This window comes from Heliangelus exortis, chromosome Z, assembly GCF_036169615.1.
Source record: "Heliangelus exortis chromosome Z, bHelExo1.hap1, whole genome shotgun sequence".
NCBI lineage: Eukaryota > Metazoa > Chordata > Aves > Apodiformes > Trochilidae > Heliangelus > Heliangelus exortis.
In genome coordinates, this window is record NC_092454.1 from 29762465 (window position 1) to 29789438 (window position 26974).

Below are 26974 nucleotides of genomic sequence, written 5' to 3' on the forward strand. Positions count from 1 at the left end.
AAAACACATAAAGAGAGCCAATAGATTATATCAGGGGTTTTATACTTATGGGAATTAATATAAAATTTATACTCTTTTTTATGTTCTTCCAGTATTGGAGGAGTGGAAAAAGAAAATGATGGATGAAAATAAGCGGTTTGCCTTTGGATTGATAAATCTCAGTGGCAGTGTAGGTACTATTAAAAACTGCATGCATCTTCCTTACAGTAGTTTCAAGGGTTGATCTGTGAATAACAATTTATGTAGTTGCTGCTCAGCAGACCTCCAAAAGCCTTCTATTTTTACCGGTATTTTGCAAAGTGGAGTGTTCATTGAAAAACTGCAGGGAGGTTCTCTTCAAGTAGCTTGCTTCGTAAATTTGGAAGTGATGCTTCTGTGAATGAAGCTGATTGAGTTTCTTTACATGTGGAGAGTGAATCCCTATCTCAGTCCTAATACAGCTGTAGAAGCAAGTGGCTGATTACACTGTTAATGTAGTCTGCCATTGCTGGACTTCTTTTTTGTCCTGTACTAACATTTAGTAATTTGAAAATGGCACTCCATAGTCTTTGAAAGGGAGTCCAAAAAGTGCTGAAAGAAGAGCACTGAGAAATGGGACGTGTGACCCACAGAATTACAGTTAGTTTTGATTAGGTTTTCCTCTGGTTCTGATCAGATGAGAATCAATTAGTGGGACAAAACATCAAGATGTCAGAAAGCTTAATAGGGAGAAAACAATGGCTTATGTATGCTTCAGTACAAAACGGATGGTTGTAGGGAGATAATTTCAGTGTACAATCAAATCTGCAACAGTTAAGTTGCCTCAGTTTACTGCTAGTTCAAGTTTCCTCCTTCCTTATATTTTTGGGTAGAAAGGCTATAGTGCTGTGCATTCAGGGTGGTGTAGAGTCATGGACCTACAGTGTTCCGAATGGATGTGGGAAAGCTGATAGGCCAAATGTGTCCACAGATTTCAGCAGTGGCCCGTGGGAAAGTTGCAGAGCTTCTTTCTGTGGCCGTTTTTGTGGTTTGAAAAGCTTAGCTACTTTGTTGCTCTCAACAGTTGAGTAAATACTATTTTCAGACACTTTTCAGTTGGAAACTTGAGGTGAAGCATCTGATTTCAGTAGCTCAGAGATCAGAAGTGTCTGGTTGAACCTTGACTGTCCTTCATGATTGTCTTCAGAAGCTTAACCTTTCCTACTTCTGACTTGAGAGCAGATTTCGAAGAAACATAAGAGTAGTTCTTTGCTACATGGGTCAAGGAGTTCTTCAAGAACTCTTTGATCAGTTGTTGAATCATAGGAACAAAAGTATTAAGTCAATGGCAGTTCCATCTCCTGTGAACAGAAAGTGAGTGCACTTTCTGTTGGAGTGCATTAAGTGGCTTCTGCCTAAAAGTCTCTGAAAAAGCCTCAGTTACTATTGTTATGTTTTGGAGGGCTAAAACAGGAAGGGGTTAGGAAAAGAACTTTTTCATTTTCCTTGTCAGTTAAGATGGAGAAATACTTAAAAAGGGAAATGTAGAACTGCAGAAGTTGGTCAAGGCACTAAGATCAACTATTGTCCTAGAAAATTTTTTGCAGTACTTAAAATAATGAATTTTAAATTGGCAGCTACCCTTTAATCCATTCTCACAGAACTTTTTGTTTAACATATAATAATTTTTTGTCAATATCTTTAAAGAAACACATATTCAAAATTAAGAAGTCTGCATTTTTTTCTTTTTTTGTAAGGGTTGGGGGCTTGGGGTGGTTGAGTCCATGTCTTTTCATGAACAAATCTCAGTAAATCAAAACCTGAAAATTGCTTTAGTCTTATCTTAGTGTTTCTTAACAGTAATGCTATAGGTATTTTTTAGGTTCAGTGCCGCTTAAGTTTTCTTTGCATACTTTTCAAGGGTGTGCCCAGGGAGCAGGATTCCAATGTGTGGAAGTTTTCAGTCAGATTGTCCAACCATAGTTTTCTTATTCATAAAGCACATAGTTTCTTACTCTTCTTATATAGGCAATGGCTTGGTCAGAGGTGTAGAAGATAGGTCTAGACATTAAGTAATACCAGAGAAGTGATGTTTTTTCATTTGCACACTTGCTGATACAACTTTTAAATCGGATTTTGTCATGAAGTTTTATAAAGCTCCTTTTAAGCTACAGAACCCTATACATGAACGCATTTTGAAAGTTGTTTGCAGTTCTATATGATTTATGGTTCTATCCCTTTTTTCAAATGCAAATCTTGTTTTTTAGGTTCCTGACAATATTTCTGTATACATTTATTAATTACTAAGGTAGTCATTGCAATTTTGTTGCAGTGAATATTTGACCTCAGTAATTCCTGTTTTATACAGCCTGCTGATCTGGCCTGTCATACTCTCCTCAGTTGCTGCATATCCTGGAAGGCTGGTTGGAAGCTTTTGACAAAGTGTCTTACAGTGCAAATTAAACTTGACATTACTTGGTGGGAAGCATGCAGATGCAGTCAGGACTGGTGCTTCATTGTTTTTATATTGCCATACATAGGAGAACAAAAGTCTTTGTGAAATGTGGAGAATTAGAAAAGGGGATGCAGAGCTGCTTTAATGGGCACGTTACCTTGAAACAGCAGCTAGATGTCTGTCAGAAGATGTTTATCAGATTGAGATACAGAATTTAAGCTAATGCTGTCAACAAAATTGTATATAAAACTGTGTTTGATGAAGAGGGCCAAGGAGTGTAGCAGGGAGTTGAGTCCACAAAGGTAAAAGGGAGAGCCTATGACTCGTTGCTTCAAAATTCAGTTAAAGTCTTAATCTGAATCTGATGCATTTTCCTGAGTGGATAGTATTTTGATTCTCAGGGCAGAGAAACACATCACTGTTTCTTGCGTTAGTTACATACACGCCTTGTTTAGTCTTTGCAGACATATGCCAAGAGTCTAATTTAATAAGGTTTTTTTGTTTTTTTTTTTTTACCAAATGGAAAAAATGCACTCTGAAGTTGCGGTGGTAATGTTGTACTTCTTTGGAGAAAAATGTGTGTATCCAGATTTTTTCTTTTTCATGTTTTCTTCCTTTATAAGAAAGATGAAATTCCTGTCTTACTCTATATTTGACCATTACTATTACTACTACTGCCTGTTTCTCTTTTTCTTTACACATTCATGAGAGAAAACGTCAGGTTTGCATATCGGGAATTTTTAAAAACATGTTTTTTTAACCATCTCTCATACCAGCTTTCTGAGCAGATGATTTGCTTACATTAATGAAGAAACATTAAAAATTTCATTTTTTAGGATTTTTTAAGAATATTAAAAAAACATGGTATGTAACTTCCTCAAAAAGACATTTCATTAAAGTGAGCTAAAAAAACGGTACTAGGTCTGCTGTAAAATTATTTAGATAAATATTGTCTGTTAATATAAGAACATGTACTGTAGGTATTTTATGATCTACCAATAAAAGAATAACAAGGGCAAAATAGTAAATAAACATATTTATTTGACTTTGTGACACAGTCAGGAAAATAAAAGTATGAAGTATTTGCATAAATAATTTTGATAAACTATTTTAATATGAGAAGAAGAAGTGTCACTGGGAAGAATATACCTGCTGAAAATCTGGTGGTGGGTAATACAATTTTTTCATTGTTTGTTTTTTTGTTTTTCTTTGACAAAACAGTCTATATGTTCCTTGAAATCTGTGGAAGTGTGACCACCTGAAACTGTCCTTATTTCAAAGTAGACTTAAATGTTTTTTTGAATACAGGAATATTTTACTTTTGAAAATGTATTTACAGTAGTGTGTAGAGCTTGCTAACATGTATGTGAAATGTCACTTACAGGTGCTGACCTAAAAGAAAGAGCAAAAATGCACTCAAGTGAAGTTAGTTCTTTTGTCTCAAAAGCAAGAGCAACTATTAATGAAATGGGTATGTATCCTCTCCCTTCAACAATGTTATTTTAAATGTAACCTGACAACAGTTAAGTAAGAGGAATAACAAACTTGCATAGGTAATACTTGACAGGTAGTAGAATACCTACAACTCTTTATACCTATAATACAAGTGACTACTTTGAAAATGTTGCTAATCAAGTTGCAATTTTTTTTAGGATGCTAGAAAAAGCTACATCTCAAGTGCAAGGGAAGTGATTTGCCCTGTTGTTTTCATAAAGGATAGATTGTTTTGTGACATCCTAGTAATTAAATTTAATTTTTACTATTGCATTCTTGTTGCTTGGTGTAATTAATACATTCTTTAATACATTTTAGAAACACATGACACACCAGCTGTTGATGAAAAGCTTGCTACTAAAGCCTTCTAAAATTTTGTTTAGTATGCACTTCTTCTGTTATAGTAAAACTGTTAATAGTTGGGGATTTTAATTAATTTACCAGTTGTTAAGTAATTTCTTTAAATTTGATATCATGAATTCAGGATCAAATCATTATGTTTCTATGTCTCTGCTGATCAGTTTTAATATAATTGTTTTTCAACAGGGCATTTTGTCAAAAAAAGTCAAGTGTACAAATTTTGAAGCTATTAATTTTACACATTTGATTTATGTATGCAACATGTTTTGTCACTTGAAATTTTGGCTCAAAACTCTGAGGAATAAATCATTTAACAGAGAATGGTTTTAGATGTATTTCCTAAATAACATTGGGTGAGATCTTGGTTTGGCAGAATGTTATGAATGGAAACTATTATGGTTTTGCAGCTAAGTGGCAATGTGTCTTTGTTCAGCTACTTCATAAAGATACTTGTAACTTTGAATTAATATCTTGTCTTTGAAGTGAAGCAGATCCTCCAGGCTCTTTAAATATGTACAAGCAGTACAATACCAAAAGTGAACAGATCATTAATTCACTGCAGCTGATACTGTATGCTGGTATTTGTCCTTTTATGGGCATGCTGAGCAAGAGACAAATTATTCTGCTTAGGTACTTTTTATGATTTTGGGGAGGCTTCCTTAGCTCTAATTGATATTTTTTCAGCCTTTCTTGGACTGAAGTTAGTGGTAATAATTTCTGAGCTGCTAATAATGTTTAAACAGGAGAATCTGTTTTTAAGATTTTCCTGTTATATATATGTATATATATAGAAAGTTTTCATGACATTGGATTATTTTTAATTTTCTAAGTGAGAAAATTTCTAAAGTTTGAAGCAGTATTTGGATTTGGCATTCTGCACTGAATGACTGGAAAATACATTCTATGATTTATGATGCTTTGTTTTACTTCAGAGTTGAAGAGACTTTAAGACAAATGTTTGTCTTTAACTTCATTAAGGTTCCTGTGAGAGTATTTAACTACTGAATGTGTAAGCAAATTTTCAGTTATATAAAAGGTTTACAGTGGATCGTTGTGCTAACAGTGAATTACTTGAAATTCAGGAAACCATTATGAGTACATTCATTCATTCATTTCTCAAGTAAGAAACATGAAATTGTGAGTAGATGGAATTTATATTTGAGAATCCAGGTCACTGGAGTACCAAAGTAGGAAATTTTGTGAGGGAATATAGTGACAGCTATTAGACATGTTGCAGTTTGGAAAAGAGGAAGAGTTTGAAGGCAGCCCTTGTCTGATACTGTAGCAAAACCTTTGCCTAGGTTCATTGAGTGTCTCTTTTCCTTCTCCTTTCTTTCCTTCTTTATCCTCCTTCTCCCTCCCTCCTTCTCTTATTCCTTGCTTCTCCCTCCCCCTTGTTTTGCTGTTTTTACTTTAAAATACTAAATAAAAGAGTCGCTACAAGGTTCTTTAATGGTTACTTGATATTTGGCCATCTCCCAGGTCATTTTTTAAATCCTATATTACAGGATTAGAGAAGAATATTGAGGTATTGTGTATAATGTTTTTTGGTCAGTTTTCATATCATGTATTTTTGGATGTGCATATGACATAAGTAGCTTTTGTTTTTCAGTCACGTGATATATTCTCACTGTATACATAAGCAAAGCATTACTGGTTTTGAACATGTTATGTCAACAGTGGATGTATTTGTATGATGCTTCTAACATTTTTCTCAATAGCCTTTGCAGAGCATTCCCTGCATCAGGAACTCCAAGTAAATACAAAAAAGTGGATATTATAAATGAGATTTGATTAGATTAGATTAGGTTAGAGTGCACAAGGTGTCATGTTGTTTGGTGCCCTTACAAATAGAAGTGAACATTAATTTTGTAGCAAATCAGAGATTCTCAGCTCTTTTTTTCTTCTGAAGAAATATTACAGAAAGTAATTTTTGTAGACTAAGTAGGACATTGTATTTGCCTTTGATTACTGTAATGAATCTGTATATTGAAAATAATGATATTTTTCCAGCACAGCAGCAAGCAGAATTTTGTGAGACACCTGAAGAGGGTAGACAGTTTTCAAATTATTATTTGCCACTGCTATATAGCCAGAGAACAATATTTCCAGTCTCCTGTTTTGCTCTTTTGTTCAAGTTTAATGGTGTAATCTCATTTAAAATATGTTCTACTTTCTGCTTTTCAAAAATAGGTCATGTGTTGATAAATGTGTTTGTGTTCAAATGTGTGACCTAGTAAGCAGATTCTTCTTTTTGGAGAAAAGGAGGTTGATTTGGAGAAAGGGAGGCTGAGGGGTGACCTCATTGCAGTCCATGGCTTCCTCATGAGGGGGGTAGATGAGACTGGAACTAATTTCTTCACTCCTGTGACTGAAGACAAGACTTGGGGAAATGTTAGGAAGCTGAATCAGGGGAGATGTAGGTTAGATATTGGAAAAGGTTTTTCACCCAGAGGGCAGCTGAGCAATGGAGCAGACTCCTCAGGGAAGTGGTCACAGCACCAACCCTGCCTGAGTTCAAGAAGCGTTTGGATGATGCTCTCAGGCACATGGTGTGGTGCTGCGGGTGCCCTACACAGGGACAGGAGTTGGACTTAATGATCCTGATGAGTCCCTTCCAACTCTGCATATTCTGTAATTCTATGATTCTTTTTAATAGTATTTTCAGAGAGAAGACCATTAAGTTATCTTTGTAGATAAAACACACAGAAGGTTAATTAAACATCTTGGAGAAGTAGGTAAACCTAAATTATCAGAATGGACATGCCCTGACTTTTCTTTAGTTCCTGTCAATTTCATTACATCTAAAATACTTACTCCAGTGGTTTTGTAAAAAGGCGTAGTACCATTTTGGAGTACGGCTGCAAAAGAGTGTTCTGGAATTTTAAAGCATAGTGCATTTGGTCTTACGGGATTAATTTGTAACTTCTTGGTAAATTTGGGTGAATATTAAAACTGCAGTAAATATCACTTGATATAAATATAAGCACTTTTAAAAAGAGCTAAGAAAATTGTGGTAAGTGATTAGTTGCAGTGCTTAGAGATTGACATTGTGGGGGAAAAAATCAAAACAACCTCTGCATTTGCTAAAATTATACTGGAATAGTGAGGGTTTGTTTGAATTTTCTTAATATTAGGAATTATAAGAGTACTTGTCCATTTCTATATTCTGCCTTGGGGCTCTTCATTACTAATGTAGGGCTGGCTTTAACTTCAAAAAACCTGAAGAGAAAAAAGCATTGCGAGGTCTCATGTAAACATGCACTACAGAACAGGCCTGACTAGATGAAATCAAATAATCAAATTACACTGAAGCCCAGAAACCCTTTTTCCTTCTTTTTTTTTTTTTTTTTACCCAAATTTGGGGAAAAGAAAAACCCATCATTATGGGTCAGATCTTGTGACTCCTATTAAGTCCATATTGCTATTATATTAATGTGTATCTGCTGGAATTTCAGTTGCAAAATAACTGAGACTACTTATGGAGCTGAATGCAGTAACCACTCTCCTCTAGAAACGCACCTTTTTTGTTAAATGAAAGAAAAGGTGAAGCTGCAGAAACAAACTGAAGCTGGAAAGTACTTGTAATTACTCAGAGTGCTGTTTGGCCCCAATGTCTAAGTGAGAAACACCACTGATTAGTAAAGCTCTTCCAAAGACCATAGGCCGAAGTACCTAAATACTGCAAATGGGACAAAAAATCTTGATGAATGAGTTTGTTGGCTGCTTTTTGAAATCAAAGTTTAAGTGTGCCCAGGCTTGATTTTTAGATCATATTTTGGACAAAATACCTTGCTCATGGCCTGACAGCACCGAGATCTGAACTAAGCTAAGGAAGAACTTTTTTATAAAATACTAATTTTACCTGTTTTCTTTTGGACGCTTTGCATTTTAACCAATCTCAGAGTTCTTTTTTTAAGACATCTGGTTAGTTTTGATAAAATCTCAGTGTAATATTTACTAACTTTGTTTAGGCATAATTCTTACAGATGTGATTAGTTTTGACATAATTTGAATGAGAACACCCTGAAGGAAAGCTTTTGTGTGCTTTTTATTTCAGTCAAAGGAGATACAGCTCTCTGTTCACAGATAAATTTTTAGCAATTTTCTGCCCTTCTGGCTTCTCTCAGTCATCACCAAACTTAAATTTCCCTAGTGCTATAGCTCATCCTTCAGGAGACCAGTCTCTTTTCTGAAAAGTTCACTTTTTCTGGAAAGTTTGCTTTTGGTACAGTCACAAAAGGTGACTACCAAAAGAAGGGTACCACTTGCTCACATCATATATTGAGACCATCATAGCTGGTTTGCACATTGGCTGTTAAAGCAGGGTTTCAGTGTGACTTTCTATCCAAAGCTTCTGTTCCCTCTCTAGGGAGCTACACTGTATAAATTTAAGTGTTAGGAAACTGCCATTTTCTTGCCCTGCTCGGGTTTGAAATGGGGTGTTTCAGTCACTGAATGGGGAGGCATAGTTTATTAGCTCTTTCGCTTTGCCTGTCTCAGTCTCTGGCTCCATTCCTAGAACCAGTTGGTATTCAAAAGGAAGCAACTACTGGCATGGTAAGGAAAATCTTATGCTGCTCTTCTGTCTAATAAATTCCGGGCTTATAGCATGGGCACAGCATTAGGCTTTGACTTCAGAATACCATATTCAAACCTGGTATTGAACATAGCCTTTGGCTAGGTATGTGCTGCTATGTTTCTATTACGGAGCCTGTTGATTTAAAAAAAAAAAATAAAAAATTATGCTTACAGTAAAACGTTAGGCAATTTTTCCTCTGTATTGTTCAATGAATGAGATATCTGAAACTATTACTTAGCATACTAAGATGGGTTAGAAATAAAGATAATTTTAGCACTAGACTGGGGAATGTAGTTTTATGGAGAACTGCTAAAAATATATAAAGGAGAAGGTTTCTAGAAATGTTCAGCTAAAGCAGATACAGTGTGGGAGATGTACTTTATGTTATGTAAAATAAGAATGGTACTGGTAGTGATGTACTGGTACTGGTAGTGAGAATGTGATGTCTTCATACACACAGAACCCACAAAACTTGTCGCATTGGTTTCTTGTAACTGTTAGAGATTATAGTTCTTCTGTTACTAGAATTTTATTTCGTGTGATCTCTAAAAAAAGAAAAAAAAATGGCTAAGTAGAATGTATCCATGTAACTGAAATCTTTTATCCTGGCCATTATCCTTTTGTTTCGTAAATTCAGTGCTTGAATATGTGCTGTGCTGTTTGTGTGAGTTATAAATTTTTAAGTGTACATAAGGGTAAAGATAAGAAATGTACAGAATAGTTTTCATTTTTCTTCTAGCTGAAGTTTTTCTTCATTTGAACAGCAAGTAGATACTTGTCATGTAGGATTTAATTATTATTTTACTGAGGGCAGACTAAGACTACAAAAAGAAGCATTAGTAAGTAAAAACGGGGGAATCTCTTTTTAACTGAAGATGAATGAAATATTCAAAGTATTTTATATATTTTATAAGTATTTTATATATAAGACTGTAGCTAAAGGGCTTTATTAAAGCACTTTCTAATTTCCATTTTTAATTCCCATTTTAATTTCCACTTTTTAGTTTTCCACTCTTGGTCCTGTTATTAAGGATATAAAGCATGCTGTCCCGATTACCTGTCAATAATAAGGTGCCAAATTGAAAATTCTAGAAGTAAGAATATTAAGTGTTTTCTTGTCAATTAGAAATATTTTTATAGGTCATTTATAAGAGACTGAGTACTCGAGGAAACTGGGAAATTAATGGTATTGAGGGAGATGCCTTAAGAAAACCCTTGGGGTATTCTAATGAAGGGAAGAGAAACTTTACCAATATGTTTTGCTTACTAATCAACCATAAGCAGTGTGCAGTAGCAATTGTCATTAAAAAGCAAAAATGTCTTTACAAGTACTAAAATAAATTTTTTATTATGCACTCCATTCTTCCTGCCAATTGTTTGGCTGAACTTCGAAGGTATTAAGGCAAAGATAAAAATGTTCAAGTAAATCTATAACATTAGCAGGTGATTAAGCTTCTTATCTAAAGCACAGGAATTAGAGGGTAGCTAAAACGCCTTCACAGTTGTAGCTAGCAAATGTATGGTAAAGAACTGTGTATATCCAAGTGCACTTGCAGATCTGAGTTAAACGTGTGGTCATGTTTTTGCAGTTGGAGATACTTCTAATGCATATGTAAAGATACGTTATTTTTAGTAACCACTTTTTCATTGTTTTTTTACCATTCTGACAGGTAAAATTTTGTAGCGTTTAATTAGTTGCCTTCTACAAAAACAATTTGACATATCTTCTTTGCTTCCAAGTTCATGCAGAAAAGTTTGACAGTTTTCTGTCTACTTTTGTAGACAGAAATAGCTACTTTTGTATGTTGCTGCATACACTGATTTGTTTTCCTAGCGCTCTACAGTGGATGAAACCTCTTGATCAAGCATTTGGTTTCAGTGACTTTTTTCCCCATAGAAAGGGCTGTGGTGGCAGTGCTTGCAATTGAAATGGAAGCAAACTATTGTAGTTACTGACATGATTTTAGATTTTAGAAGGCAAGTTAAATGCTTGAAAAACAACTAACATAGCTGCCTAACTGCAAAGCTTGTATGCCATCTTAATGTTACTAATTTTGTAATTAATTGTAATACTGTGATTAATTTGTTCCTAATATAAAGAATACTTCAGCTATCATATTTACCCAGGGACTGCCTCTGCTTGCCATATAAGGTGCATAATTAGTGTTCTTTTATTTTTTAAAGAAAAAAATGTTAATTTTTTATTCAAGAGCAACATCACTAAGTTGAAAAATCTGGTAGTGAACAGGTGGAAGAGAAGTCTTATTCTGAGTTACAAGATATGAATATTTAGGTATGAACCTAATTATTTTAAAATCAAATTATTTTAGGACTCAATTCCCAGTTATATTAATTCCAGGTATTATGGCTATACCTGGAAACTACTTTTGTACAGATGAAGAACAAGAAAGTAATCAGGTGTAGTCAGCATAGGGTCACAAAGGGGAAGTCATGCTTAGTAAGCCTCATAACCTGTGATGTAAGGACTCGTTTTGTGGATGAGGGACAAGTAGTAGGTGTGCTGCCTACCTTGAGTTCACTAAGGCTTTTTTTTACTATCTCATCTAAGAGTCTCATAGCATAAGTTCTGAGTATGGACTAGATGAGCAAAGTGGTTTGAAAATTGTCAGAATGGATGGGTCCAGAGGCTGGTAACCAGCAGCATGACATCTACTTGGAGGCCCCTAGACAGTGGTGTGTAACCCAGGGGCCAATATTAGGTTCAGTCCTATTCATCTTCATTAATGATCTGAATGATGGGACAGCAAGTTTGCTGATGATGTAAAAAGCCAAAGGAGCGGCTGATGCACCAGCAGTTTGTGCCATCATTCAGAAGGATCTCAGTGAGCTGGAGAGATAGACTGACATGAACCTCATTAAATTATAACAAAGGAAACTGGGAAGTCATGCACCTGGGAAGATGTAACCCTGTGCAGCAATACCTTCTGGGAGCTAATGATCTGGAAAGCAACTTTGTAGTGCATACCCAATGGATCCTGGTGGATAGCAAGGGGAACATGAGACAGCACTGTACCCTTGTGACAAAGAAACCTCATGGTATCTTGATCTACCTGAGAAGGAGTGTTGCCAGTAGGTAACAGTCTCCTCAGCACTGGTGAGGCCACTGCTGGAGTACTGTGCCCAGCTCTGGGGTCTCCAGTACAAGAGAGTGATGGAGCTACTGGAAGGTCTCATCTGGTCCAACCCTTCTAATATTATTGTTTATATAATATGTCTCAGCACCCCATCAAACTGAGACTTGTCATAAAACTTTCCAAAGTGGGGAAATCTGCTACTTCCCCTGGGAGACCATTCCAATGTCTGACTGTCCTCATAGTGAAAAAAATTTCCTCTTGTATTCAATCAGGATCTCCCCAGGAGCAACTTGTGCCCATTGCTGCTTGTCTTGTCATGTGGCTCCTTGTAAATAGGGAGTCTACATCTTTGTAGCCCCCCCTTTAAGTACTGGAACGTTGTAATAAGATCTCCCTAAGCCTCTCTTCTCAAGGCTGAATAAATCGAGTTTTCTCAGCCTCTCCTTGTATGGCAGGTGCTCTAGTCCTCTCATCATCCTTGAGGCTCTTCTCTGGATCCTCTCCAGCCTGTCCATATCCTTTTTGTAGAGTGGATACCAAAACTGGATGCAGTACTCCAGGTGCAGTCTGAAAGGCATCTAGTAAAATGGGATGATGATGATTTCTCTATCTCTGCTGGTGATACCCTTGTTGATGCAACCTAGCATCCTGTTGGCTTTCTTTGCTGCTGCAGCACACTGTTTGCTCATCTTGAGCCTGTTGTACACCAAGACCCCCAGGTCTCTTTCCACAAAGCTGCTCTCTAGCCAAGTGGATCCCAGTCTGAACTGCACTCCTGGGCTGTATGTTCCCAGGTGCAAGATGATGCTCATGATCAAGGTTATGCTGCTTGAGCTGAGTTGTTGCAGTGTGGCCTTCCATCCTCAACCATTCTGATACTTAAAGTAGTACAACACTCAGCTCCGTTTGTGTCTGTTATTTGCATGTTGCAGAAATGGGCAATGCTAGAGAATAAAACCACTGGGCTTATTGGGAAAGCTTTAAATAGTGTATTTTTTTTTTTTTTTCTATAATAGCAAATGACCCTTCCCATGTAGAATAATTCTGGATGCCTGTCTATGTACATAATTGTTGTTCTTAAAATTTGAGTTCATACAACTCAATTAAGTCTACAGGGCATGATTTGTCAAACATCAGCTCTGTTTTTCTTGTGAACTGAACAGTTTTGGCAGTTGTATATTAAAATTATGCAGATAAGCACAAACAAGTGTCTCTTATGCTGCAAAATATGAATATTCCAAGAAGCTTTATTCTTGGTAATAAGTTCTAGTGACTTGAAAAAATCAATTTACAATGCAGAGCAGTAGCTAATTTATTTCTGTGTTTCTTTTTCTGATACTTCACAAGAACACGTCAAAAGGATTAATCTTAAGAATCTGTATGCACAGAACAATTGTAAAAACATTGTATTTTGCCTTTTTTGCTTTGTACTGTGCCTCTGCGGGAGATCAGTGGACAACACACAGATTAATGTAATCAAAGTATTGACATTTATTGAGAGTCGCAGTAGCCCTTTTGTACACAGTCAGGCTGATAACATAATATAAACATATTGCTGATTGGTACAACACATTCTTCATATGCCACAGGGCACTATCTAACTGGTTAAATACAACTCTTTATTTGCTGTCTATGCGATGCTTTCCCATCCTGTTATTCTTCTTTTCTGCTGCCAACTCCCTTATCTTTTGCCCATAGCTGATCTTCTAGTAACCTTGCAGCTGGGCCTCAAGGCCCTCCGCTCACTCTGGCTAAAGCAAAATAGTCAGGATAGCTCACATGTCCATTTTCTTCCAAAAACTCTCCAACATGCCTCCACCTCCAATGTAGGGGATCCCTTCAAATTAGTATCTTTGGAAATTATGATTTTAACATATGGTATAAAACTGCTTTTTCTCCCTCTGAATTAGGAATTTAGTATTTCTCTATCTATATACAAATAAATAAAAAAATTACAGACTGCTGTCTGTAATTCTTGAAACCAGATATTTTTAAATTCTTGTTCTATAAGTTTCTTTTCTGTACTTAATAGACTACTTGAATTTCACCATAACTAAATCTAGAAGTTCCTTAATGTAGAGAAAGTAGTCAGCCTTGGAGTACTGCAAAAGTTGTGTAAATAGAGCTCCAGATGCTGTTTGTCTCTGAGAAATGAAGCATACATGCAGACAGCAACTGTTGGAAACAGGGGTTAAAAATGCCTGTATTTTTGTGTTCAGGCAAATTATTTTTCATTTACCTGTGGCAAAGGCAAATTCCTTTAAGAGAAATGGTACCTATATGAGCCTTAAGCAAGATTGTTTGGCAGATTGGTTATGGTGATGAGGTAATGAATTTCAGTCAGCAAGCTGGCCCTGCTGTAAATAATTGTCTTTTTTCTTACCATCCCAAGAAAAAAGTAAATAGAGAAAGCAGATTTTACTCCCATCTATTCCTGTCTCCTATGCCTTCTGTGACAGTCTGCAAATATAATGGACACCTTCGGCTCTCTGAAATTACTGTGAGTGCTTGATGTAGTAGTAATTAGTAGTCTCATTTGACACTGGAATTGATTCAGGTAATCACTTTAAATCGTGATTGAAACCAGCAGCCAAAGGATTTTGATTTAAAATACTTGTTTTAATCTTGAATAGCATTGGAAAATTCTTGTTCTTAAAGACACTTGGATTTTCATTAGTTGTTAGTCATAAAAGGAAGTTGATTTGCCTTTCATTTAATTCAATGTGGTTTTTTTGTTACTCATTGAGAAACTACCTGGTTTTATACAGATTTGTTCATGCTGATAATTGATTTTTTAAAAAGAAGTTACCTGAAGTCTGCTTTTCAGAAAGGAAAAAGCTAGGTAGCACAACTAACTTAAGAACTAACTAGTTCACTAAAGAAAGGAAATGTTATTTGTATTTGATACATTAAATTATTAATTTTTAGTCACACTAGCATTCTAGATTTTTAAAAAGATGGAATATTAAATTATGCCTCAATTTATGTTTTGGCAGCAGCTTTTTTTTCTTTTTCAATTTCCAACTAAGTCTGAGTTGAACTAGTCACTGAATTCAAGTAGATGAGACTTTAAAACAAAATTTATTTTTAACATCTGGAGAAAGAATATATTGCTGCCATGAGCTGGTTTAAAATATCAACAAGCTTTACACCCAAGCATTCGGCTCATGAATTTTTGACTGTTTTTGAAACTTTACTGCAAAAATGTACTACTAATACATTGTCTGATTATAGTTTAAAATATACATATATATATATATCTTCTGGTAAGTGCTAGGTTAAATATAATTGAATCCGTAATACACAAGTTTACTTCTAAGAGAGCTTCCAGATATGTTAGAAACACAGCTTATTATAAGACATTTGTATTTCAACTATAACTAATTGTATATGTGCCTTTTTTAAAGCATTCCTGCTTTATTGCTTGCCTAGTTCTGCTGTGTGGGTTTTTGGAATTTACTTATTGAGATTTTTGTCAAGAGCAAGCAGAAATTAAAGAAAAGGGCTTGCAAACCTATTCAGCCACAGGGTGATTAGAGAGGGGGTCAGATTTTTTTTTTTTTAGTTCTTCTCTGATTTTTGAAACTTTTATCCCGGAGCATGATTGTACTTTGAACAAAATGTAATTAAATGGTGTTTCAGAGATGTTCTTTATACAGGATGATGTTACTTGTTATGTTCTTTTTCAGCTAATCTGCCTGTACCTACTATTGCTGCAATAGATGGAGCTGCATTAGGTGGTGGCCTAGAACTTGCATTGGCCTGTGATATAAGAGTGGCAGGTAGGTCTGAATCCTGTTTACAGAGCATAGGATCATTAGTGTTTCTGATGGCTTGACTAATACTTGTTTTGGCAAATCTTATAAACTTATTTTGTGCTTGATGTTGTTTATAACCGATTATTTTAAAGAGATCTAGCAGAATCCTGTCTAAGTACTTGCTAATGTTTAATTTCAAACAACTTACCACTAATAACGGAGATTTTTTTTTATTACTGTTTTTATTTTATACTTCTGACCTTCATTTTACAACTGTTGCTGGAATGGTTATGTATGGTGTTTTGGTATTTTAATTACCAATTAAAGTATTCTCATGTTCTGTATTTGAAGTGTTCTGGGTAGAGATCTGATTTTATCTAAACAGCTTGCAAGGAATAAGCTATAGGTGTTAGTGAGAGTATTATTATGTAAGTAATTAAGCTATTTTAAGAGGTACAACACCATGTGAAAAGAGGAACCTTGACCTATCCAGCTGTCAGAACTATCAAGCCATTTGTTGGGAATGAAATGGAAACATGGTCCTGAACAGTTGCCAGTAACTTAAGGGATATAAAGCTGTTTCTGCTTAGAGAGTATTCTGTTAGCTTAAAGAAGTGTTAATAATAAGATACAGAGTTCTTCCTCATCTTAAGAGGTTAAATAAAACCAGTCTTTTTCTTCTAGTACTTTAAATTTTGCACAGAAATCTCTGTTACTCACTTTAACTGCTTGATTGCTATAGGAAAATGAGTAAGATATGGTGCTTGCTCCTTGATGGTGTAATTGGATCTTTCACTACTGGCAGAACAGTAGAATCTATTTCAAGACTTTCGCAAACCATTTTTAAAAAAGTGATTTAGTGCTTTTATGAAGGAAATGTAATATATTAGCAATCTTGTCATTATTACATATTTTGCAAATTTTTTTTTCCTAACGATTATAGTAGCAACTGATTTACATTCTCTTTTTTTAGCCTCTTCTGCTAAAATGGGCCTAGTTGAAACAAAGTTGGCAATCATTCCAGGTGCAGGTATGAATGTTTTGCTCTTGATAGCATGGATGACTAAATAACACTCTTGCTTTTGATATCTGATTTTAGATTGTTGTTTATGGATTTCTGCTGGTTTATATATTAAGAATCATGGTAAGTTTTAAAGCTTGGTGCTTTTATTACTTACCAAAAAATAATAAAAAAATAATTTCTTATTTTTAGGGAGTAGCACTTGTATATTATGCTTTTAATCAAAGTCTTTGTTAAATAAGTCAGTATAGGCTGAGTCTGTAAATGACATTTAACATCTGCAGAAAAAATGTTACTGTCCAGAGTTGGTTTAACATTCCAACGAGTTGTACACACAGTGTCCTGATCTGAAAGCTAAATAAGTTGCTAAGCATCAGACTAGGAAAAAAGGGTAGACTTAACTATATGTGTAGAAAGATGGCAATTTAAATAGGGACCTACTTTTACATAAGGTCAAGTGCTTTAGGATTCAGATTCTGTTCTCTTCCTCCTTGTAAATTGGTTGTAAAGAGTTTAAAAACTGAAAGTGTAGCTGTGAATAGTTCTTTTTTTGTACCAAAATTTTTGAGCTTTTTGGGGTCAGAAACTTCTTTCCTGTTTGGAGGGTGGGTTGAGTGGTTTTCCCTGGACAATAGGAGGAATGAAAATTATGTAATTAATAATGTTTAAGGAGGTCTTTGTGTTATGAAACTTTCTGGTTTTGTTTTATTTTATGGGTAAATTATTATCACTTGAATTATGGTAACTAACTTTCTGGGGAAAGGGCAATAACTTGAAAACAAGTAATCTCTGTGACTCACATATTTTTGGCCTTATTTTCTGGAAGTACTGGCAAATTTATGCCCTTTATTGCCCCCATTTTCTTTCTAATGGGTGGAACCTATTTTGGAAGCACTGTATCCAAGTATAATGGATACCACTGCAGAGAAGTCAAGAGGACAGTAAGGACTACAATAATGGCAACACTGGTAGGAACTTTGTGTAAAAAAAAATCTCATCCTATCATTAACCTAGAGAAGTTTTGCAGAATTTCATGTGCATTATTATTATGGTTATTGTTAGACTCTGTTTGCAGTCATTACTTCCCATCTCTTTTTCTGTCATCAGAGCTACTTTTTACTTAAGGAAAATTGAGTTATGATGACTGATCTCCTTTTAGTGATTAAAGATAACAATGAACATGATTTTAAGTATATATTTCTTTCCAGTGGTGTTGTAATGAAATAATGTGCCTTCAAAATAAGTCCTAGGGAAGAAAAAGACAGAAAGTGGTGTTTATCTTTGTTGGAAATTTTCCCCCCTTTGTCCTCCCACTTCACTCTCTCCTGAGGAAGTCTGCAAGACAATGTTGGAGAAATGCTCTCCAGTTCAAGAAATTCAGGTTAAGTTCTTTGTATATTCTCAGTGTTCAACTTAATTGATGTTGTCTCATGTTTCATTGTCTTCAATTTATTACTGATGTTTCAGACTTCTAATGTTTTCACTTCTAATGTTTTCGATACTAGGTAACTGATTTATTATAAGCTTCGTTCAGAATTTTCTATTGCTATTAAAAGACTGAGATTTGAAAAATCTTTGATTTTTTCTTATCCTAAAATAATGATCGGGCATATGTCTTCAGTTCCTTGAGAATATGACAGGTTTCACCATGTTGCAATGCCGTTTAAACTTAGAACATTTTGTGGAAAGTTTAGTGATGAATTTTTCTGATATTCATACCACTTTTTCCTAGAACTATTTCTTATGAGTGTATTTGAGCTTATCACAACTTTTCCTGTACTTGCACCAATCCTGTGGCAGTGTTTGAGCACTTTGTGTCTCCTGCCATCTGAACAATAACTGATCGTGCTTTGTATCTATCAGAAAGTGAAAAAGGAGTGAAGTAATTTTGTGTATGTCATTTAGGTAACAAAGCCACGTGTGCCCACTTGAACAAACTTGGTTTCATTGGTTAATGAAGAATTTTCTTCTAGTGCTTAATTAAAGCTGCTGTTCTCAAAGCAGGAGTGGGCAGTGGAGCTGATAAGAGGGCCGTAGACACTAAAAGGTCTCAATAAGTTTCTGCTGCCATCTAGTACGTCTGAAACACTGACAAAATGTGTCATTTCTTCAAAGTAGGTCCCTATAGCATGGCAAATAACTAACATTCCCTCAGCTGCCACAAGTATATGATAGGTGTAAGGATTTTAACTTGGGTGATAATTGAAATGGGTGTTTGAGGCTGAATGAAAAAATTCTTTATTTTCTGTTTGCTTTTTTAAAATTCACAGCAAGAAAGCTATGTTAGACGAATGTCACTAGTATTTGATAGCACGAAAATGTGTATTCAGGGCAGGTCACCCATGTGCTTTTGGACCCTGTTGCATGTGATGTTTTATTCCATCCTACTTTGAAATATGGTCATCCAAAAAAACAGTCAGCTTCCATTTAGGGGCCAGTCACTTTTAATGTAAGTTTCCCATGTGCGAATAATTTTGCTTTTGAATATGTTTGGAAGTACTCCAGCCTTCTAAAGGCTAAGATTGTGAAGCTCTCAGTTGAATTCTGGTTAACACACCTAACTGAGTTGTTGCTGTTTACTCTGTTGAGGGTCTCACCCAAGAAAGGATGTGTAGTATAGGTTGTATCTATGGTAGCAGGTGGAGTCTCCTCAGAAAATTCATTCATGGCAGACAGCAGAGCGAGATCACGTGGGGTGACTGTAATGCCTCCTTTTATGTAATAGCTTTGTGCACTGGGGGAATTTTTTCTGCCTTTGGAAGTATAAACCATTTCTCTCCCCCATGGTAAAAGCCTTAGCTTGCTATTCTGAGGTGGAAAAGGTAGACTTTTCTTCCATTTTTTCTCTTCAGTATATCCCATTGTCTTGTAAGGAAGTCAAGATTCAGAGAACTAGAGAAAGTAACTACAGGTTAGTGGTTTCAAATAAAACCTAAAATTTTATTAAAAGTAGGTGGACAGAGGAAGGGAAATTTTTACTGCCCACAGATGAGAAATTTCAGCACTGACTAACCTGTTCTTGGGAAATGAAAAAATGGGCCCAGGCTAGAGATGTGGGTGTCCTAGCTATGGAAAATATTTGCCAGAATAATCCTGTAACTGGACAGCAGTGACTTCATATGAGACAAGATTTCATGGTAAGCCAGATTTTCTTAGGGCTTACGGAGGTGCTTCTTATCACTCAGAGTGGCTTTTCTCAGAGCTGTTCATTGCTAAAAGGCATTGATTTTTTTAATCTCTTAGTTAAAAAACTGTTTTAAAAACTTATTTTCTGTGTAACGCTGTAGTCTGTACAGAATCCGGCGTAATGTAGAAGAGTCTTTTTTATACAAAAATTACGTTCCTTCTTTTTGTCATTTCCGTAACTGTAGCAAAAATAGGGCAAACCTCTTTCATTAATTGAATATAATCTCTGGTGGCTCTCCACTTGCAAAAGAAGTGTTTCACAGTGGGAAGTTTCTCCTTAGATGAAAATTGTCTTTTGGAACATTTGTATCTAAAGTCTTTTGGTTTTCTGCTTTGTAAATTTCAGAGCTCTCCTTCTCACTATTTCTGTAGTTTGTCTCTGGACTTTCACAGTGGATATCACACTGGGCCTGCAATTGATAGGTATTGCCTTGCTAGCATATCTGCTTTTATTCATTAGTTTCTTATACCACTCAGTAAGAGATCTGTTATGAGAAGATAAAAATGTTTTTAAATAATATACAGAAACTGTCTCACACTGTTAATACTGTCAGATATGATTGGTTGGACAAGGGAAAACATTCTGTGATAATAACAAGTAGGAAAGAAAGGTGTATAAATAAAAATAATAAGGGGTTTCTTTGTTCGATTTTTTTTTTTTTCCATGGAAGAAAATAAGTCCATTAAATCTTTAAAAAAGTTATTTTAAATAAGTTATATCTTCTTTTTACATCCTAAAGTTATTTTGAAGCCTTTTTCCAAAGGTGAAACTGAAGCTTTATTAGATAGCGACTGGAATGTTTATTGTGTTTCAGAAATATAGCAAGGAAGAGGTTTAATGGTAGCATTTCTTTGTTCTCCTCTTTCCAATTCTGTAACAGTATTGTTTTGACTGTTTTGAATGAATTTTAATAAAAACAGTACTCCAAAATTAATCCTTAAAACCTGAGCGTTATCAGTTGTTTCCCTCATTCTCATAGGTATGCAAGTATGGTTACTTTCATCAGCTTGAAAGTTTTGTGAGATTGATGGATTGCTTATTTCTTTTAAAGGCACACAAGAAAATGAAAAAAATTAACAATTTTTTTTGTTTCTTAAATCACATAGATTCAAGCCTTGTTCAGTTGCTTTTTCACTGAGTATGGGTTGTACTATCACATTTGCATATTTTGTAGACCATTTCTGTGCCATTGGTAAATAAGGAGTGAAGCTTTGAAAAGGAAAGAAAGCAAACCTGAGCTCTGCTTTTGTAATTAAACTTTCTCACTATATATATAAAAGAATGTGACACTGGATAGAAACTACAGCTGAGGCAGACTGTAACAGTATGAATGGAATTCACACTAGGTTTCGTGGCGTAAGTGCAGAGTAGGATATATTCACTTGGGGTACCCAAGTGAAAAAGACTTAGATAGAATAAAATAAATGGAGAAAAGAATGATCTAAAAAGCTGCTAGGTAAAGAGTCTTCATTTTCCCGGAGACCTAAAATTAAACATAAATCTACATCCACACTTAAAACTCAGCTAAGTGAGTTTTGGACTAAAGGATTTACTGTAGTTCACAAATGCTTTAATGAAGTTATTTACCCCTTGCACAAAGTCTGTAATTAATTTTAAAAGTTGTATGAAGCTTAGTGTACCTCATGCAAGGCTGCTCTTTTTCACTTTGTGAAAGACTACCCTTTTCACCCTAAAAATATCTTGAAACCAGCACCTAGCGTCTTTCTGAAGCTCTCTTGTCTACTTGAAATCATGGTAAAAACTTCCAACTGCAGACTTTGGTTTAAAGATTTTTATATTATTTTCTTTCACCTTCTCATTTTTATGTTAATGGGAAAAAACAAAAAAAATCAAACCTAACAAACAAAAATAGGAAACTAAGAAAACTAAGTGATAGTAATAGTAAATAGTAATAAGTTTCAGGGTGAAGCTGAGGCATGAGGAAAACAAAAGTGTCCTGGATATGGAAATTCAGGTGCATAACATTCTATTTTAAAAATTTTCTTTCTGAAAGTTTTGTCATTTTTAAATTAATTTTTAATTAATTAAAAACTTTAATTTTACTTTAATTAAACTCACTGTCTACTAACTTGTCTTACATCTTGTGGTTCACCAGGAGCTAAAATAAGAATACTGATCTTCATATTTCTGAGCTCAGTTTCTTCCATAGTCAGCATCTCTGAATTCTGAGGTTCTCAACTGAATAACCTGAAGTTCTCTGGGCCTTCCTTTTTTTCTCTTTTTGAAAATGGGGGTTATGTTTCCTCTTTTCCAGTCATGGGAACTTCTCGAGATGGCCACGACTTTTCAAAAGTGATGGAGAGTGGTTTTGCAGCTTCATCAACCAGTCCTTCCAGGAGCTGCAGATGAATCTCCTCAGGTCGCAGGGACTTTTACACTTTCAGGTTCTTTAGATGGGTCTTGAACCTGCTCTTACACTACTGTGGGTGAATTTGCCTTCTTGCAGTCCCTGCCTTTGCCTTCTGCAACCTGGGTGATGTGGCTTGAGATTTTTTAATAATCCGTAACCATTTATTGTAGCCCTCCAGTGAGTCATCCTACCATGTACCCTTGATGGCAACTATATAATAGTTTTCCACTTCCATTGTTAATCACAGTGGCTTCCAGCTCCTTTTTATTGCCTGTGCTGCGTGCACTGGCGTAGATCCACTTCACTTCAGCTGGATCTACTATTGATCTTTCTGCCTTTCTGAGGGGAGAAACTCATTCCTACCTGACCATTCTCAGGCACTTCTGTGGTTTCTAACCCGTCAATAACTCTTGTGTCTTTCCTGCTGCATGGATCTTCATCTCTTGCCTCCACTGAGACAGCAGACTGAAGGACCTCAGTAGCACACTGCTTCCTGAACATAGTGCCAACCCCATGCTCTACCTCTACTAAGCCTCATTTCATCCCCTTGCCATTTCAAACGTAGTTTAAAGCCCATCAATGAGCCTTGCTAACTCCTGTGCAAAAAATTCCTTCCCTCCTTTGAGACAGGTGGCTGGAATGCCTGCTGTTATGTAGAAAGGACCCACGGTCCAAAAATTGAAATCTTGCTGGTGACTCCAGGTTTGAAGCCAGGTAGTGATTTGCTGGCTCCTCCCATTTCCTCCCTCGTAATTCCCTGCAATTGGAGGAATAGAGGACAACACTACTGTGCTCCTGATACCTTAAACATTTGCCCTAAGGCCCTGAAGACCTTCTTTGAGTAATTTCATTGCTGCCTACCTGAGAAATAGTGGATAATAATGTGAGGACTGTATGTCCTACCACCATCACTAAACACTTTTTTCCTGAAATCTAATTTAAATCTACCCTTTTTCATGTTGAAACCATTCCCCCTCATCCTTCATGCCCTTGTAAAAAGTCCATTTCCAGCTTTCCTGTAGGCCTCTGGTGGGGGCTGGAAAGCTGTTACAAGGTCTCCCCAGAACCTTTTCTTTTCCAGGATGAACAGGCTCAACTCTCTTAGCCTATCTTCATAGGAGGGGGGTTCCAGCTCTCTGACTGTCTCTCTCCTCTGGAACCACCTGGAGTACTTTGTCCAGTTCTCTGGCCCTCAAAATTAGGACATGGTATGGAGTCATTGGCTTGAGTCCAGAGAATGGGCACAAAGATTATCAGAAGGCTGTAGATGAACTATTGCCTTTATTGTTTGGTGCTGCTTGGAGAACCTTACCTGTTACTGAAGGGCACTAGGGAAGATAGGGTAGTAACAGAATAGATTCACCTTCCATGCTGGGCAGGAACTTGTAGCTGTTCCCTCCTATTCCTCAAGTCACAGTTTTCAGCCTGGCAGAGGATAGTAAATCCTCCATAATATGTGTCTTGCCTTCCTGTCTGACCTGTCTTAAGGAAGGCAGGGTGCTATCACAGTAGTTGATCTCGGTCTTGCAATCCCTGGTAATTCCTTAGCCTACTTTCTGCCTCCCAGAATGCCATCACTACAAAGAGTAGTTCCTCTATGTAGATGTATCTCCCAGTGAATGCTCACTGCTGCCATCCTGTACTGGTATTACACCAGGACACACACCCTGCAGCTTGACACCCCAGTGGCAATGTGTTCCAGTGGAGCTCTGTTAGGAAGCTGCCTCAGTTGTGGTGCAGAGTTATGAGAGGTTATGGCTTTACATGGCTGGGTGGACACAGTCACTCCCTGGTCTTCAAGGAGTGCTTCAGGGGTGCTTCAGCACCCTCCTTGCACAAACTGTTGTGTGAAATACCATGTGAGCTGCTGTGCCACAGCCTGTCTGATGCACCACGCTCTGCCCCCCCTGTTAGCTGTACCCCTTGTTGCTGGTGTTCCAGAAGGGCATTTCTTAGGTGGGTGTTGCAGAGTTGCAGTTTAGTTATTGGCATGTTGTCTTGCTTTAGTGGTAAGTGCAAACCAATAACCAGAGGACAGATTTTCTCTCTGTTATCCCCCTCCTCCTTTCCAAGAGAAGATAAAAAGGGAATAGAGAAGAGAGACTTAAAGGTTGGAAATCTGAACTGGAATGGATTTACTGGTCAGTAACAGTAACACATGGGATGAGAAAAAAATTCACAGGTGTATACAAACATATATGAACCCCAATCTCAATGGTTGCAGGAAACTTTGTGTTGGAGCTGTAAAATTAGCCTGGCCCATTCAAACCATAACACTTGTGTTAGAAGTGTAACTTGAGTATGTAGGGACTGCTGGCTGAAATTAATGCGTTACATTACTTATGTCATGTTCAAGTCTGGCTTATAAAAATAATGTTGTGGGGCTTTTAGCTATTGAGGAATAGTTTTCTTACAGTTTTTCAGTTTAACTTTGTTTGGTTCGTAAATGGAAAGCATTTTAGAGGAAGCAGCAGGCCTTAAAAGGAGAAGACAAAGTATCTTCTGCTGTGTATGGTTATTTAGATTCCCCTCTTAAATATGTCTCCATCTCAATATAGATGTTATTGGGGATGAAGAACTGAGTGGGTCTCTGAAGTACCAGCTGGAGTGTATACATGGGGGCTAGTATAGACGCAACAGTGCTTGGTAAGTTCCTAAAAATTACATTGGTAGCTGTTGAGCTCATCCACACTCAGTGTTTCTTTTGAAGAGAAGCCAAGGAATTTTTAATCAAGGAAGATTACTGAGCAGATTACTGTGTGCTGGATATTTAAAAATAGATTTACTTTTATTAGTAAAAACTCTTTATTTAAGCCTGAAGTGTTATTTTTCACTGAAAATGCAAAAGCTGTTTTGATATAAAACAGTATTAAATTATTGTGAGTGAGAGAGATAATGAGATGGGAAGAAGGTAATAATTATTCTGTTTAATTGGAATGTTCTGTAGGAATGTCAGCCTGAGTAATACAAGTGCACTGTATCTTTAAACTTCAGTGGACCTGACTCTGGCATTTTTGGGGTGTTGAGGGTTTTCAGTGACCTGTTAGATCAGAAAATATCTGATTGAAAGAAAAATCTCTATGGAATGTTTTTGTGTAAAGTTATTTGGTAATCTGCTCTCATAGGACCAATTGCTAGTCTTTTACCACTAATAAAATTAGGTCACTAGTTTTTGGCACTAATCCAAGTTGTGAGATTTATCTGGTGTTCAGGCACACTGTCTAGAAATAGCGATGCAGTATCAGCAAAGCCACTTTTCATTTCATGAACATAATTTCCAGTGCCCTGGAATTAATTTGTTCACTGACCTGTTAACAACTGCAATCCGTCACTGGCTTACAAGAGGCAGAGGAAGTGTCTGGAAGTAGTCATGGTCACTACATGGTCACAGCTACTAGGTGATTAGTTACATTACTTTTGTTCAGTGTAACATGGTTTTGGTTTTGCTAGGTAGGAGAGTCTGTTTATAAAACCAAACCAGCAATTTGATCAAAAGGAAAAGACTTGTCATTAGTAAATATTGGAGAGATATAACTGACAGGAAGTGGTTGTTTTTTATGTTATATTGTAATATATCTGAGACACTTTCTGGTTATCTTTGGAAAAGTATATAAATTTAGCATGTGCTGTTGATACATAGTTGTTTGAAAAAGCACATTATGGTATTACTGCTGTATTTGTTAAATAAAATAAAAGCTATTAATTCAAATTTACTGACATCCTGGTTTATTCTCTCACACACCCAACTCCAGTGTCTCCCTTAAAGTCAGGACTGTCCTTTGCCACAGACAAGGCAGCCAGTCACTCAAGGCAGTAGATTGCAATAGATAGTAAAATAGTTCTTAATTCTTTTTCTACTTTGACTCTGCCAGAGCCCCAGAGAATCCAGCTTGCTGCTGTCATTGAGGGAGAAGGGCTCAGGGGTCAGGAAACAGTTCTTAATCTGTGGTCTGACAGCTGGCTGTTCCTAACAGTGCTGCTGCTGTTTTCCATGTTTCTGAGCTCTAAGTGATTCCTTCCCTATTCGGCATCCTAGCTATTATCCTTTTACCTTAGTTTAGATCTGAATGTTCATTCTCTTCTGCATTCATCATTTCCCATGGTACAAGCTGCACAGTGTCCTTGCCCTTAATCCACTCTCTAGAGAAACTAAATATTGCCTGTAGCCAGCCCTAAGCTGGCTCTGATTAAAGTATCAGGCAGCATCACTGCATGTGTTAAGCCTACTCTTTGGTATATATAGGAAAAGACTTCTCTAGGCCTGTACGAAACTGATCTTTAGGCACCAATTAAAGCTTGGTAAGGAGAAAGTGTTTTATTGTTTTCGTGGTCTTGTTTTTTTTTGTGGGGACATAATGTAATACACTTAGGGAGCTTCTGAGTTAAGGCATTTCATGGGATGTTAGAGATAGGAAAATTCTGATGTAACTTTCAGCAGAGCTCAGTGCTGATTTACTGCTGCTGCCATTGCAATTGTGGAGGGAATTGCCACTTTTTTGGGCCTCGGGTTTCACGAACAAAAGTGTTTTTCTTGAAGCTTTAGCTTCAGAAGACAACTTGTGGTCTGGATGTCCATGACTGAGCAATCATAGTTTCTAAAAAATGAATAACATATTCCTTCATAATGGTTCAGAAAGTCAGTGCAAGTGAATGGCTACATTTATTTCTAACCTGATTTTCTGGGAATCTTGCT

General features: G+C 36.4%; 2 protein-coding genes across 17 annotated transcripts in view; both read left to right on the forward strand.

Annotated features, from left to right (window-relative positions):
* NFIL3 (nuclear factor, interleukin 3 regulated) overlaps window positions 1-26974 on the forward strand; it is a 513505-nt gene that overhangs the window by 71251 nt on the left and 415280 nt on the right. The gene's annotated exons all lie outside the window — the stretch shown is intronic.
* The window catches only part of AUH (AU RNA binding methylglutaconyl-CoA hydratase), a 159943-nt gene that overhangs the window by 32772 nt on the left and 100197 nt on the right, over window positions 1-26974 (forward strand). For 13 of the 16 annotated variants that reach the window (XR_011723392.1, XR_011723393.1, XM_071731445.1 and 10 more), the window contains 3 exons: window positions 3798-3884; window positions 15634-15726; window positions 16676-16732. Coding sequence is in view for 14 of the 16 variants with exons in the window: in XM_071731445.1 (XP_071587546.1) it covers window positions 3798-3884; window positions 15634-15726; window positions 16676-16732 (237 nt within the window). In the remaining 2 variants the exon portion in view is untranslated. The remainder of the gene's footprint in view (window positions 1-3797; window positions 3885-15633; window positions 15727-16675; window positions 16733-26974) is intronic. The other 3 variants (XM_071731449.1, XM_071731442.1, XM_071731447.1) reach the window with 1 other exon arrangement.